Raw genomic sequence first — 16,595 nt, forward strand, 5'->3', positions numbered from 1 at the left:
ATCCACCATTGAGCACAAAAACAACTTGTTACAGAATATTTTACATAGAAATAACATCTGTCAGACAAACCATGCCTGACAACATGATCCAATAAGACAGAAAAACAGAAGAACATTTAAAGGCTGTGGACATTGTGAATTGCAGTCAAGGGCGTGTGAAAGAATCAATGATTTGACGCTTGGTGCTCGGTCTTAAACATTAACACGCATCGCTTTGCGGTACGGTTTTGGAAGCATAAGGACCTTATCTTTCATATTAGCGAGAAATCTCCCCACCCCCCCAAAAACCCTGAAGTTTAAATGGATACTGACTTTAATAGGGTTACAGTTCCCACACGGCCATATCTCTGTGTTACAGCGCTTGTTTACAGACAACAGACAGAAGACAGAGTGGACTACCTGTGCTGTATTAATTAGCTATCTGTGTCTACAAACACCTGTGTGTTTAAAAGGAAGACAGACGACACAAACATGTTGTCACTGAAAAATACTGTCTGCTGCAACTGTGTTAAAACCAGTTAAAAACAATGTACAGCATTGGCGGCTGGTGGGGGGAGATATAGGAGGACGAGCTCATTGTAATGGCTGGAATAGAATAAATGGAACGGTATTAAAAACACATCAAACATATGGAAACCACATATTATGACTCTGTTTCATTGATTCCATTCCAGCCATTACAATGAGCCCGTCCTCCTATAACCCCCCCCACCAGCCTCCACTGGTGTATAATAAGTGTGTATTTAAAAAAATATATATACATTTCTGAAATTATTTTGATGTGATATGAAAGTAGAGGGTAACGTGACTTAGAAAAGATTCACCTTTAAATGGAGTATTTCGTTGATTTGTCTTCCTGAGCCAGTTCGCCCTTTAAACAGAAGATGGACGGAAGGTCCTTCGTCAGAAGATGTAACGTCAGACTCCTTCGGTCCGATGTTAGTCGATGTTACCCGAAGTAAAAAAAAAAAAACATGATGATCACAATGATGTTTATATATGTATAGACAATCTTCAATGATACCATTTAAAAAATATTTTTTTTTTTTACACATTTCATGGGCTGACGTTAATGCAGAAAAATATTATGCACTAATCTTGGGAGCAGCAAAAAACCAAAAGTCCATTTTTGAGAAGGTTTACCTGCAGACCGCACCTAGTCGGTTGCTCGGAGACGAGTGAAGATGCAGCATGTTCGTGTGCTTGTAGTAACTCCGCTTGTTTCAGAGCCTTCAAGAATAGATAACAATACATCTATTCATATACATTGTAAATGATACATCATTTTTGTTGTTGTTGGGGGAAACATATTTGTGCATGTAGGTTGAAGGACATTGCTTTGCATACCACCTCGCCAGCCTTGTGTCCTGGTCTGAAGAATGGCAGCGTCCATAGCCAGCCATGACGTGGTTTCCTGGGGGTGGCGGTGGGAGCAAAGTACCGCAGTTCTCTGCGACTCTGACATGGGAGCATTTGGTCCGGAACAACCTGCTGCACTAACTCCACATTGTACGAATTTCATCGCATGAAGAACTGTTTTAATAAAAAAAAACATTTGACATTATATATATTTTTTTGACCAACGCACTTCAAGACAAATTCATTTTTTAAATTTTATTTATTCAGATAGGTATATATTTTGTACCGCTTCGGTTCGTGTGGACGGTTTAGGCAGACTCATAACGAACCATGGCGGAGAGAAGTGGCCGGTTGAGCTTCGGTGGCGGGGCGCTCAACAGACCCGTACCGATGAACCTGTTCGCCACATGGGAAATAGATGGATCGTCCCCGAGTTGCATCCCGAGGTAAGTCGTGTTCCTTGTCTTGTTCCCACAGCCATCTATACTTTGACATACTTGATAGTGCTTAGATTAGACAAGCAGGCAGTTTGCTCTGATGGATAATACAGCTGCAGTGATGGTTTTTAATATTGTCGCATCACAAGAACAGCCAGCCCCATTGCATTGACTGTGTGACTAAATGTTAGATAATTACTATCCTATTCAATTGGACGTTTCTTCCTAAGTTAAATGGCTAGCTAGCTTACCACTGCTGTAGGCCTACACTCTCTGCCAAAGTTTAGCCAGTAGCCTTGTCCCAGGACCAATGAGTTTCAAACAGAGATGGATGCCACCCACCTAGTTGAGTTTGAAGGTTTGGACCATATGGCTGGCATTTCCGGGACCATGAGAGTTGGCTATTCTTCACCACTTATGGTTGTTGTCATGCCAAACATGAAAACATCTTCTGAAGACGAAATCAGATGTTATTTAGGGTAAAGGGAAACCTGGTGGTGAAACCAGCCTTACTGATGGCTGCCTGCTTCCTCAAGGCTAGGGGTGAGAGCTCACTGGAGGGCCAAGACAACACAGACCACCAGCCAGGCTAGGGGTGAGAGCACACTGGAGGGCCAAGACAACACAGACCACCAGGCTAGGGGTGAGAGCTCACTGGAGGGCCAAGACAACACAGACCACCAGGCTAGGGGTGAGAGCTCACTGGAGGGCCAAGGTAACACAGACCACCAGCCAGGCTAGGGGTGAGAGCTCACTGGAGGGCCAAGGTAACACAGACCACCAGCCAGGCTAGGGGTGAGAGCTCACTGGAGGGCCAAGACAACACAGACCACCAGCCAGGCTAGGGGTGAGAGCTAACTGGAGGGCCAAGGTAACACAGACCACCAGCCAGGCTAGGGGTGAGAGCTCACTGGAGGGCCAAGACAACACAGACCACCAGCCAGGCTAGGGGTGGTAGCTCACTGGAGGGCCAAGGCAACACAGACCACCAGCCAGGCTAGGGTTGGTAGCTCACTGGAGGGCCAAGGCAACACAGACCACCAGCCAGGCTAGGGGTGAGAGCTCACTGGAGGGCCAAGACAACACAGACCACCAGCCAGGCTAGGGGTGAGAGCTCACTGGAGGGCCAAGACAACACAGACCACCAGCCAGGCTAGGGTTGGTAGCTCACTGGAGGGCCAAGGCAACACAGACCACCAGCCAGGCTAGGGGTGAGAGCTCACTGGAGGGCCAAGACAACACAGACCACCAGCCAGGCTAGGGGTGAGAGCTCACTGGAGGGCCAAGACAACACAGACCACCAGGCTAGGGGTGAGAGCTCACTGGAGGGCCAAGACAACACAGACCACCAGCCAGGCTAGGGGTGAGAGCTCACTGGAGGGCCAAGACAACACAGACCACCAGCCAGGCTAGGGGTGAGAGCTCACTGGAGGGCCAAGACAACACAGACCACCAGCCAGGCTAGGGGTGAGAGCTCACTGGAGGGCCAAGGTAACACAGACCACCAGCCAGGCTAGGGGTGAGAGCTCACTGGAGGGCCAAGACAACACAGACCACCAGGCTAGGGGTGGTAGCTCACTGTAGGGCCAAGGTAACACAGACCACCAGCCAGGCTAGGGGTGAGAGCTCACTGGAGGGCCAAGACAACACAGACCACCAGCCAGGCTAGGGGTGAGAGCTCACTGGAGGGCCAAGACAACACAGACCACCAGCCAGGCTAGGGGTGAGAGCTCACTGGAGGGCCAAGACAACACAGACCACCAGCCAGGCTAGGGGTGAGAGCTCACTGGAGGGCCAAGACAACACAGACCACCAGCCAGGCTAGGGGTGAGAGCTCACTGGAGGGCCAAGACAACACAGACCACCAGCCAGGCTAGGGGTGGTAGCTCACTGTAGGGCCAAGGTAACACAGACCACCAGCCAGGCTAGGGGTGAGAGCTCACTGGAGGGCCAAGACAACACAGACCACCAGCCAGGCTAGGGGTGAGAGCTCACTGGAGGGCCAAGACAACACAGACCACCAGCCAGGCTAGGGGTGAGAGCTCACTGGAGGGCCAAGACAACACAGACCACCAGCCAGGCTAGGGGTGAGAGCTCACTGGAGGGCCAAGGTAACACAGACCACCAGCCAGGCTAGGGATGAGAGCTCACTGGAGGGCCAAGACAACACAGACCACCAGCCAGGCTAGGGGTGAGAGCTCACTGGAGGGCCAAGACAACACAGACCACCAGCCAGGCTAGGGTTGGTAGCTCACTGGAGGGCCAAGGTAACACAGACCTCTGAAACCATAAAGCCAGTGTCACACGACGTAGTCTGGTGCTGCAACAAGGGAGAACATAATCAAGGGATTCTGATTTCTTTCTTCAGGCACCTTATTGTGTCACATAGGCCTAGTCCAATGGCAGAACAGGAATATAGGCCTAGTCCAATGGCAGAACAGGAATATAGGCATAGTCCAATGGCAGAACAGGAATATAGGCCTAGTCCAATGGCAGAACAGGAATATAGGCCTAGTCCAATGGCAGAACAGGAATATAGGCCTAGTCCAATGGCAGAACAGGAATATAGGCATAGTCCAATGGCAGAACAGGAATATAGGCCTAGTCCAATGGCAGAACAGGAATATAGGCCTAGTCCAATGGCAGAACAGGAATATAGGCCTAGTCCAATGGCAGAACAGGAATATAGGCCTAGTCCAATGGCAGAACAGGAATATAGGCCTAGTCCAATGGCAGAACAGGAATATAGGCCTAGTCCAATGGCAGAACAGGAATATGGATTCCAAAACTCAATCTAAATATTGAAACAAACAGAATGATTTAGCAGAAATCTCTTGAACACTGATTGCATCCCAAATGACACCCTAACTATTCCCGACACAGTGCGCTAGTTTTGACCAGATCCCTGGTGAACAGTACTACACCATAGGGAACAGAGTGCCATTTGGTTCGACAGCTTGTTTCTCCGATAAAGCTGAATGACTTTCAGCAACACTTGGTCCTAGAAGCTGTTTTATAATTTCATGGCTTTATCCAGGCAGGCCTTCATTGTACTAAAGTACAGTGCAGACACTTCACTGTATTCATCTGCTTACAGGACATTATTCACCCTGCGTGTGTTTAGGATTGTATACTAGTAAACCCTTGGCATCATTTTCAGAGTTCATTCTTGAAAATCGGATGTTTTAAAAAATTTTTTTTTACAGCCTTTGTAAAGTTGATCTCCTTTTGGTCTCTCTTCTCTGACCCATAACTTCTTCATGACACTATCTTGGGGTCAATTGAGAGTAATTTCTGTATTACACATGACTTCCATTGGACATGCATACCCGTAGGCTAATCAATATCATGCTCTGTGAGACGTCGATAACAAACATGTTGGTGAAATGTCATAGCTTTCTTTCATCCTGTTAAAGGTTCACTATGCAGAAATCTCTCTGCCATTTCCTGGATGCTAAAATTTATAATAGTTTGCCCAAGTTCAGTTTATGTGTCAAAACAAGCAGTCATTGTGTTGAGAATCATTGCACCATCTAATCCGCTGTGGAAGTATATTTTCCGTAACCAGAAATATTGTATTTTCAACAGTTTTCGAAGCTGGTGTACAAAACCAAAAGGAAAAGATGCAAAAATTAAACTTAAGAATGGGAAGTATAGAAATGGCTCACGTAGAACAGATCTACTGCTTCTTAGACTGGCTTACAATACAAATGACAGATCTATAACTTACATTTCTATGTGAATTTTGTCAGGTTGCCCCCCCCCCCCAAAAAAAAGTTACATATTATACCTTTTAAACCTTTTAAACTATTTTTTATTTTTCACTGATCTACAAGCAACGTATTTTGTCAAAAGAGGAAGCTATAGGTAGTGTCGTTAGATTGCTTATCTGCACTAGATTTTTCAAATACAGTTACGGTAGAGACTTGATTTAGAGTTAGATTGACACACGCGGGACTGGTTCAGTGTGAATCGAACTGCCACTCAGTGTGACTCTGTATTGATCCACCTCTCTTATGTTTCTCTCTCTGCAACTCAGCTTCTGCTCCTCTCTTCAAGCTAGGCCTCTTGTCCCAAATGGTATCCTGTTTCTTACATAGGGCTCGCTCTAGTCAAAAGTAGTGCACTATGGGCCCTGGTGAAAGGTGTAGAGAATAGGGTACCATTTGGGACTCTGCCTAGACTCCATAGGCCTGTATAACAGTACCCTGACTCTATAGGCCTGTATAACATTACCCTGACTCTATAGGCCTGTATAACAGTACCGACTCTATAGGCCTGTATAACATTACCCTGCCTCTATAGGCCTGTATAACAGTACCCTGCCTCTATAGGCCTGTATAACATTACCCTGACTCTATAGGCCTGTATAACAGTACCGACTCTATAGGCCTGTATAACATTACCCTGCCTCTATAGGCCTGTATAACAGTACCCTGCCTCTATAGGCCTGTATAACAGTACCCTGCCTCTATAGGCCTGTATAACAGTACCCTGCCTCTATAGGCCTGTATAACAGTACCTTGACTCCATAGGCCTGTATAACAGTACCTTGACTCCATAGGCCTGTATAACATTACCCTGACTCTATAGGCCTGTATAACATTACCCTGACTCTATAGGCCTGTATAACAGTACCCTGCCTCTATAGGCCTGTATAACAGTACCCTGCCTCTATAGGCCTGTATAACAGTACCCTGACTCTATAGGACTGTGTAACAGTACCCTGCCTCTATAGGCCTGTATAACATTACCCTGACTCTATAGGCCTGTATAACATTACCCTGACTCTATAGGCCTGTATAACAGTACCCTGCCTCTATAGGCCTGTATAACAGTACCCTGACTCTATAGGCCTGTATGGTAATATGACTTTATTCATGACACTGAGTCTTTTTAATAGAACAAAGATCTGAGGGACTTCCCTGCTTTTTGAGGTTGTTCTGCGTATTACATTAGTTTTATTCAATGACTTTATTATTTCATTCCAAGTCATCATCTCATCTCTATAGAGCTGCTGCCTATGCTGAATACCAACTATCAATCAAGCAACTGGCTCTCTATCCCTCTCCATCGCTCATTCTTCACTCTTCTCTCCGTTTTTGTGTCTGCTCCAAAACAGACCGGACAAGTAGATGCGCAATGGATTATGGTCATTGTAGTTAATTATCTGCGCTAAACTATACTGGAATAAAAAAAATATAAACGCAACATGCAACAATTTCAATGATTTTACTGAGTTTACAATCCATATAAGGAAAACAGTCAATTGAAATAAATTCATTAGACCCTAATTTATGGATTTCACGTGACTTGGGAATACAGATATGCATCTGTTCACAGATACCTTAAAAAAAGGTAGGGCTGTGGATAGGGCTGTTGCAGTGACCGTGTTACTGCCACATCGGCTGTCACGAGTCATGAAGGCAGTCAAATTCTGTACCGTTTAGTCACGGTAATTAGGCTTTTCCAAGCTCTGATGCTTCTCATGGTCATTAATAGACTACCGAACTTGCTTAATTAATAACTGTCTGGTACTCAGCACTCTTACATCAATGTAATCGAAAATCGAATCAAACACTTCATGAGAGCCGATGAGTTCATGTTGCTCAACATTTCTATCAGCTCTGCAATTGTGGGAGTGATGGCCTCTATTAAAAAGAGGAGGATCCCATCAGGTTTCTGTAGGCTAGGCCTTCTATATTTATTTCTCAACTTGCCTAATATTCAGCACATTGCTTCTCTTTACAACAGGAGTATAGCCTACCTGGCTGGCATGAAAATGAACCACGAGGAAAAGCGTCCTCCATTCGCTATTTAAGTGCATAGATGACGTGTTATTTTCCCGCTGTCCCTGTTTCGAGACAAGGACAGACATAATGGCCCATTCTAAATCAAAACAAATTTCACACATATATATTATTTAGTATATGTAAAGACAAGATTAAATTAAGAATAGTCTGATGGCTGTCATTGTAAATCAGAATAGGCCGTCGTTGTAAACAAGAATTTGTTCTTAACTTACTTGCCTAGTTAAATAAAATAAAAAGATGGGTGACAATATTAGCCTAATGATATATTCTCACTTTTGAATGATGCCCAGCATAAGAGAAAGCCCTTTTGTTTTTTTTGTGTGCTACTTTTTCGAATCATAGTCGCACACCTCATGTAGCCTAACCCTCATGTAGCCTATATGTTTTGACAAAGTTTGTATCACAACTAAAGTGGCCAAATAACTTCTTAAAATTAAGCACATTAATCCGCTTTACAAGGAGTGTAGAGCCTAACTGGCGTACATAAGCAGCGTGTGAGTTTCAAGTTTAAAAATGCATAAAAATTCACCTTTTATAATAAAAGCATTACATGGATAATTGCATTTGCAGTCACTTTTGATAATGGTGTTTTCTGCTAATGGAACATTCACGCTTATAGCCTGCTGCCGTGTTCGTATTGCTGCGCTTATAATGTGAAAAAATAGCCTAATAGTTTATCAACGTTTTAAGCTAAATCTGATCTGTTGCGTCAGCCACATTGCATAAAAATGTTTTTTTTTTTTTATGCGAGTGGTTGTATTAATTTGTGATCTATCGCATCCCACAACTGTCCCAGACTATTTATTTCTCACACAGAACAGAATAGGTCAAATTTTGTACTATGGGGGATAGTAGATTGACATAGGCTTTTGCTGTTCGTTAGGCCTACTCTTCTTGTTGGCTGACGAAATGTAAATGTTCTTCCAATATCTTCAATATGCAGCTTGGAATTGGATAAGGATGCGCACAGTTGAGTCCGCGATGTGTCTGTCTTCACTTGTAGCCTGTGAGAAAGGAGAGAGCCATGTGGAGAGCCATGTGAGTGAGAGGTGCTTCGGAACGCGCAGCACTCGGGGAGAAGGACACAACACAGCACTCCAGGCCAAGGGCAAAAGGGCCACTGGCCACAAAAGGCATGGATTTTTTTTAGGGTGCATTACGGCCACACAAAGGGGATGCCGCCGTGAAATTCTAGGCATTATCAAGTGCTTGTCAAATTGTGAATGAGAGACTGATGAAGTGTGTACAGCCTGTGCAAAAAACAAAGTAGAGGTCATGTCTTTCATGGGACTATCTTCAAATCATCATTAGTCTCATCATGCAGCCTTACAATGTATTCAACATCTAAACATATAGCTCAACGTTTGTAGAACTAAAGTTACATTAATAACTCTAAATTAAGCCTATAGGAGTACCTGTTTCTATGTTAACCGCTCAACACAGAATATCTGCATGTGCGCACTCCCTCAAATCGTTTGGAGAAAATATCCTTTCTATTCTATTCAGCTTTGTTGAATTGTATTTTTCATACTATAAAATAGTATAAAATTCTAAGCAAATCTTGTCTGCTAAATGAACTAGTGTAGCCCCACAGCCATTTGGCATAGCCAGATCAGGACCCTAACATAAGGACAACTCAGAATATGCTATTCTGTTTTTCATATCATGTTTCTTTAGACCTGTCTAAAATAAATGTATTTATTGTGAAGGTGAAGGCTATATTACATGGATTTATTAGACTTCTTTAAAAAATGTAGATGTTCCAAAGGTCCACATCAGGCTAAGTGTGAATTTAACGGTCAATTACATTGAGACCTACAGTTATTTGCTTGACAATCACTGGCTGGTGAAATTTTGTGACCGCCACAGCACTAGGCGTGGATCAGAAAACCAGTCAGTATCTGGCGTGACCATCAGTTGCCTCATGCAGCGCTGGATATGAAGTTGCTGGATATTGGCGGGAACTGGAACACGCTGTCGTACACGTCGATCCAGAGCATCCCAAACATGCTCAAATGGGTGACATGTCTGGTGAGTATGCAGGCCATGGAAGAACTGGGATGTTTTCAGCCGCAAGGAATTGTGTACAGATCCTTGCAACATGGGGCCGTGCATTATCATGCTGAAACATGAGGTGATGGCGGTGGATGAATGGCACAACAATGGGCCTCAGGTTCTCTTCATGGTATCTCTGTGCATTCAAATTGCCATAGATAAAATGCAATTGTGTTCGTTGTCCGTAGCTTTTGCCTGCCCCATACCATAACCCCACCGCCACCATGGGGCACTCTGTTCACAACGTTGACATCAGTAAACCGCTCACCCACACGATGCCATACATGCGGTCTGCGGTTGTGAGTCCATTTGGACGTACTGCCAAATTCTTTAAAATGATTTTGGAGGTGGCTTATGGTAGAGAAATTAACATTCAATTCTCTGGCAACATCTCTGGTGGACATTCCTGCGGTCAGCATGTGAATTACACGCTCCCTCAACTTAAGACCTCTGAGGCATCGTTTTGTGACAAATCTGCACATTTTAGAGTGGCCTTTTATTGTCCCCCCCAGCACAAGGTGCACCTGTGTAATCATGCTGTTTAATCAACTTTTTGATATACCACACCTGTCAGGTGGTTTAATTAGCTTGGTAAAGGAGAAATGCTCACTAACAGTGTGGCTCAGTTGGTAGAGCATGGTGTTTGCAACGCCAGGGTTGTGGGTTCGATTCCCACGGGGGACCAGTACGGAGAAAAAATGTATGCATTCACTACTGTAAGTCGCTCTGGATAAGAGCGTCTGCTAAATGACTAAAATGTAAATGTATATATTCAAATTTATGCTCAATAGTTTTAGGTTTTTGCGTGTACGGAACATTTTTTGGATCTCTTTATTTCAGCTCATGAAACATTCAGGCTTCATCATTGGTTTACTCTGAGTGATTCTTAGCCTATAGGCAACAGGAGAATAGCTGACAGGAACTGTCACTTCTACTTCATCTGGCTGTCACCACTTTCCACTGACCTGGTCACTTAGTCAGAAGAGGCTTTCATTCGTACACGACACTGGATTGTTCTCCTTAGGCCCTTGATTCCTTGACATAAATATTGTTCTGTACTCTACTGCAGAGCTGTGTTTGTGTCTGTCTGATCGGTCTGTCTGTCTGATTGGTCTGTCTGATCGGTCTGTCTGTCTGATCGGTCTGTCTGTCTGAACGGTCTGTCTGTCTGTCTGTGTGAACGGTCTGTCTGTGAACGGTCTGTCTGTCTGATCGGTCTGTCTGTCTGATCGGTCTGTCTGTCTGATCGGTCTGTCTGTCTGATCGGTCTGTCTGATCGGTCTGTCTGAACGGTCTGTCTGTCTGAACAGTCTGTCTGTCTGATCGGTCTGTCTGTCTGTCTGATTGGTCTGTCTGTCTGAACAGTCTGTCTGTGTGATTGGTCTGTCTGTCTGTCTGAACAGTCTGTCTGTCTGATTGGTCTGTCTGATCGGTCTGTCTGTCTGATCGGTCTGTCTGTCTGATGGGTCTGTCTGTCTGATGGGTCTGTCTGTCTGATGGGTCTGTCTGTCTGTCTGAACAGTCTGTCTGAACAGTCTGTCTGTGTGATCAGTAGTGCTGTCTGTCTGAACAGTCTGTCTGTGTGATCAGTAGTGCTGTGTGATCAGTAGTGCTGTGTGATCAGTAGTGCTGTGTGATCAGTAGTGCTGTGTGATCAGTAGTGCTGTGTGATCAGTAGTCTGTCTGTGTGATCAGTAGTGCTGTGTGATCAGTAGTGCTGTGTGATCAGTAGTGCTGTGTGATCAGTAGTCTGTCTGTGTGATCAGTAGTGCTGTGTGATCAGTAGTGCTGTGTGATCAGTAGTGCTGTGTGATCAGTAGTGCTGTGTGATCAGTAGTGCTGTGTGATCAGTAGTGCTGTGTGATCAGTAGTGCTGTGTGATCAGTAGTGCTGTGTGATCAGTAGTGCTGTGTGATCAGTAGTGCTGTGTGATCAGTAGTGCTGTGTGATCAGTAGTGCTGTGCTGCCGTGAACCCTGTGTGTATTTTTATTTAACCTTTATTTAACGAGGCAAGTCAGTTAAGAACAAATTCTTATTTTCAATGACGGCCTAGGAACAGTGGGTTAACTGCCTTGTTCAGGGGCAGAACGACATATTTTTACCTTGTCAGCTCGGGGATTTGATCCAGCAACCTTTCGGTTACTGGTCCAACGCTCTAACCTTGTGTTTGTGTGCGTGCGTGCTGTGCTGTAGTGAACCCTGTGTGTGTGTGTGTGTGCTGTGCTGTAGTGAACCCTGTGTGTGTGTGTGTGTGTGCTGTGCTGTAGTGAACCCTGTGTGTGTGTGTGTGTGTGTGTGTGTGTGTGTGTGTGTGTGTGTGTGTGTGTGTGTGTGTGTGTGTGTGTGTGTGTGTGCTGTAGTGAACCCTGTGTGTGACCCCCTGACACACAGAGCAGGGTGTGTGTTGAGACAGAGGGGTTGAGTGGGCCCTTGAACAGCAGCAGCTGGCCCCAGTAGGCTGACTAACAGTCCTATTCTGTCCTGTGTGTTGGAGGTCTGAGAATGCTGAGATGTCACTTTACCGTCGTACCAAATGGCACCATGTTCCCGACGTAGTGCACTACTGTTGACTAGGGCCCTGGTTAAAAGTAGTGCACTACATAGGGAATAGGGTGCCGTTTGGGACGCTACCCTTGGAGCCCCGGGTATCTGAACACTCGGCTCTTTGTCCCCTTTTCCTGCAGCTCCCTCGCACCGATCGCACCGCACAGGGAATGTAGAGTAGGACGAATGGCAGTCTGGTGGTGGTGCTGGCAGCAGTCAGCTAAATGGGTAGCATTGTTGATGTTTTTCTTCAAAATGAAGGCTAACCAGCCCATAGATGTCCTATAATTCATTGTTTTAGTGAATGATGTGTGCTAGACATGGTGTAGTATCCCCGAGCTGAGGAAGATGCTTGAACTAACTACTATAATACTGTGTATATCTAACTACTATAATACTATGTATATCTAACTACTATAATACTGTGTTTATCTAGCTACGATAATACTGTGTATATCTAGCCACTATAATACTATGTATATCTAACTACTATAATACTATGAAGTATATCTAACTACTAGAATACTGTGTATATCTAACTACTATAATACTGTATATCTAACTACTATAATACTATGTATATCTAACTACTATAATACTATGTATATCTAACTACTATAATACTATGTATATCTAACTACTATAATACTATGAAGTATATCTAACTACTAGAATACTATGTATATCTAGCTACTATAATACTATGTATATCTAGCTACTATTATACTATGTATATCTAGCTACTATAATACTATGTATATCTAACTACTAGAATACGATGTATATCTAACTACTATAATACTATGTATATCTAACTACTATAATTCTATGAAGTATATCTAACTACTATAATACTGTGTATATCTAACTACTATAATACTATGTATATCTAGCTACTATAATACTATGTATGTCTAACTACTATAATACTATGTATATCTAACTACTATAATACTATGTATATCTAACTACTATAATTCTATGAAGTATATCTAACTACTATAATACTGTGTATATCTAACTACTATAATACTGTGTATATCTAACTACTATAATACTATGTATGTCTAGCTACTATAATACTATGTATATCTAACTACTATAATACTATGTATATCCAACTACTATAATTCTATGAAGTATATCTAACTACTATAATACTGTGTATATCTAACTACTATGTATATCTAGCTACTATAATACTATGTATGTCTAGCTACTATAATACTATGTATATCTAACTACTATAATACTATGTATATCTAACTACTAGAATGCCATGTGATGTATATCTAGCTACTATAATACTATGTATATCTAACTACTATAATACTATGTGAAGTATATCTAACTACTAGAATGCCATGTGAAGGATTACTAGACCGTAGAGATGTATGATGTCATGGTTTAGTGTCCAGAAGATGATGTAACTGCTGGAATGTGTCAGTCATTCAGTAAGTGTTGCTGCTGTTATATAAGAGATATCCAACACCACCATGACTACCCACCCAAGTTACTTACACACACACACACACACACACACACACACACACACACACACACACACACACACACACACACACACACACACACACACACACACACACACACACACACACACACACACCCCAGGTTGCTGAGACTGCAGGTCCTAGAGGGCAGACAGGACAGGGCTGGCGAGAGCAACCGTTACCTTACTGGTTTGCGTCCCAAAGGGACCCTATTCTCTATATAGTTGTCACGACCTGACCTGAGAGAGACGTTTTTTTTCTCTGTTTGGTTAGGTCAGGGTGTGACATGGGCTGGGCATTCTATGTGTTATATTTCTATGTTTTTTTTTCTTCCCCCTTTGATTGGCCTAGTATGGTTTCCAATCAGAGGCAGCTGTCTATCGTTGTCTCTGATTGGAAATCATACTTAGGCAGCCCTTTTTCCCACTTTCAGTTGTGGGCTCTTGTTTTTGTATAGCTGTTAGTAGCCTGCAAGACTTTTCGTTCGTTGTGTTGTTTATTGTTTTGTTTTTTGCTGGTTCACCGTTAAATAAAATATGATGAACCCAACTCACGCTGCGCCTTGGTCTACCCTTTACAACGAACGTCACAATAGTGCACTACTTTAGACCAGAGCCCTATTCCCTATATAGTGCACTACTTTAGACCAGAGCCCTATTCCCTATATAGTGCACTACTTTAGACCAGGACCCATATCTGCCTCACCCATAGGGCTCTGGTCTAAAGTAGTGCACTAAATAGGGAATAGGGCACTATATAGGGAATAGGGTTCCCTTTGGGATGCAGCTGTCCGCCCGTCACCCCTCCTGATGTGCTTTGATACCCTCTCTCGCTGCAGGCCGATCAATCCTGCTTTCAGCTGACTCTACTAAGCGTCACTGCACAACACCGCCACGCCTTATTGGCTGCCTGCGTCGCCGCCGTGCCTTATTGGCTGCCTGCCTTCGTTCCATCTCCTCATTCACTCACTCTTCTCATTTTTATTTTCACCTGTTAACTCCTTCCTTTTAGAAATACAATATCTCCTGTATTCAGTATTTTTGTTTTTGCCTTGTCACTATATCCAGTCTTTTGATATGCATCGCAGTGTTGTTTTAATGTGTAAGCCTGTGTTCTATGTCCATTTATACAACACCGTCCACGCCATTCATGTGTGTTTTCCGTTTCCTGTTCTGCGTTTGGGTTTTCCAGGGGTTTCCTTCCGCTCTAGTCCAATCACAAGTCAAGGCCAACATGGCAGCAGGCAGCAAACCCTGTTTTAACTGATAGAGCTGAGACATACTATGCATTCCTTTTAACCAGAGGCCTACGGGCCCTCTGCACGATGTAGGGAGTAAGATGCCATTTGAGACGCTGCCATAAACAATAGTGGATATACTGGTAGTTTATGTGCTGCCTCCAGACCTCACCATTCATATTATACTGGTAGTTTATGTGCTGCCTCCAGACCTCACCATCCATATTATACTGGTAGTTTATGTGCTGCCTCCAGACCTCACCATTCATATTATACTGGTAGTTTATGTGCTGCTTCCAGACCTCACCATTCATATTATACTGGTAGTTTATGTGCTGCCTCCAGACCTCACCATTCATATTATACTGGTAGTTTATGTGCTGCCTCCAGACCTCACCATTCATATTATACTGGTAGTTTATGTGCTGCCTCCAGACCTCACCATTCATATTATATTCAGTATAGATTCAGGGTGTATAGTGTATTCAGACCACTTGACTTTTTTTTACATTTTGTTAGTTTAATAAAAATCCTCATCAATCTACACACACAACCCCATAATGACAAAGTAAAAACAGTTATTTTATACATTTTTGCAAATGTGTATATATATTTTTTTTACAGAAATACCTTATTTAAATAAGCATTCAGAGTCTTCGCTATGAGACTGGAAATTGAGCTCAGGTGCATCCTGTTTCCATTGATCATCCTTGAGATGTTTCTACAACTTGATTGTAGTCCACTTGAGGTCCCACAGTTGACAGTGCGTGTCAGAGCAAAAACCAAGCCATGAGGTCGAAGGAATTGTCCGTAGAGCTCCGAGACAGGATTGTGTCGAGGGACAGATCTGGGGAAGGGTACCAAAAATGTCTGCAGCATTGAAGGTCCCCAAGAACAGTGGCCTCCATCATTCTTAAATGGAAGAAGTTTGGAACCACCAAGACTCTTCCTAGAGCTGGCTGCCCGGTCAAACTGAGCAATCGGGGGAGAAGGGCCTTGGTCAGAGAGGTGACCAAGAACCCGATGGTCACTCTGGCAGAGCTCTAGAGTTCCTCTGTGGAGATGGGAGAACCTTCCAGAAGGGCAACCATCTCTGCAGCACTCCACCAATCAGGCCTTTATGGTAGATTGAACAGATGGAAGCCACTCCTCAGTAAAAGGCATGACAGCCCGCTTGGAGTTTGCCAAAAGGCTCCTAAAGATTCTCAGACCATGAGAAACAAGATTCTCTGGTCTGATGAAACCAAGATTGAACTGTTTGGCCTGAATGCCAAGCGTCACATCTGGAGGAAACCTGGCACCATCCCTACGGTGCAGCATGGTGGTGGCAGCATCATGTTGTGGGGATGTTTTTCAGCGGCAGGGACTGGGAGGCTAGTCAGTAACGAGGGAAAATTTAACGGAGCGCTCTGCGCTCAGGACCTCAGACTGGGGCGAAGATTCACCTTCCAACAGGACAACAACCCTAAGCACACAGCCAAGACAACGCAGGAGTGGCTTCGGAAACAAGTCTCTGAATGTCCTTGAGTGGTCCAGCCAGAACCTGATCGAACACCACTGGAGAGACCTGAAAATAGCTGTGCAGCGAAGTTCCCCATCCAATCTGATAGAGCTTGAAAGGATCTGTAGAGAAGAATG

The 16,595-nt window shown here is 43.9% G+C and overlaps 1 protein-coding gene and 1 long non-coding RNA gene across 7 annotated transcripts in view; one reads left to right on the forward strand and one right to left on the reverse strand.

The window, feature by feature from the left end:
* Positions 1-760: 760 nt before the first annotated feature.
* Positions 761-1,295, reverse strand: LOC115172997 (uncharacterized). Its single transcript, XR_003871528.1, has 2 exons — positions 1,144-1,295; positions 761-926 (listed from the first exon to the last, which is right to left on the reverse strand). It is a non-coding gene; the product is annotated as an uncharacterized LOC115172997 (long non-coding RNA).
* A 135-nt stretch (positions 1,296-1,430) lies between these two features.
* The window catches only part of pacs2 (phosphofurin acidic cluster sorting protein 2), a 114,940-nt gene continuing 99,775 nt past the window's right edge, over positions 1,431-16,595 (forward strand). For 2 of the 6 annotated variants that reach the window (XM_029730926.1, XM_029730928.1), the window contains exon 1: positions 1,438-1,805. In XM_029730926.1, the coding sequence (XP_029586786.1) occupies positions 1,690-1,805 (116 nt within the window). In that variant the 5' untranslated portion in view covers positions 1,438-1,689. Of the gene's footprint in view, positions 1,806-16,595 lie in introns of all 6 variants that reach the window. The other 4 variants (XM_029730927.1, XM_029730929.1, XM_029730930.1 and 1 more) reach the window with 4 other exon arrangements.

This window comes from Salmo trutta, chromosome 33 (assembly GCF_901001165.1).
Source record: "Salmo trutta chromosome 33, fSalTru1.1, whole genome shotgun sequence".
Lineage (NCBI taxonomy): Eukaryota > Metazoa > Chordata > Actinopteri > Salmoniformes > Salmonidae > Salmo > Salmo trutta.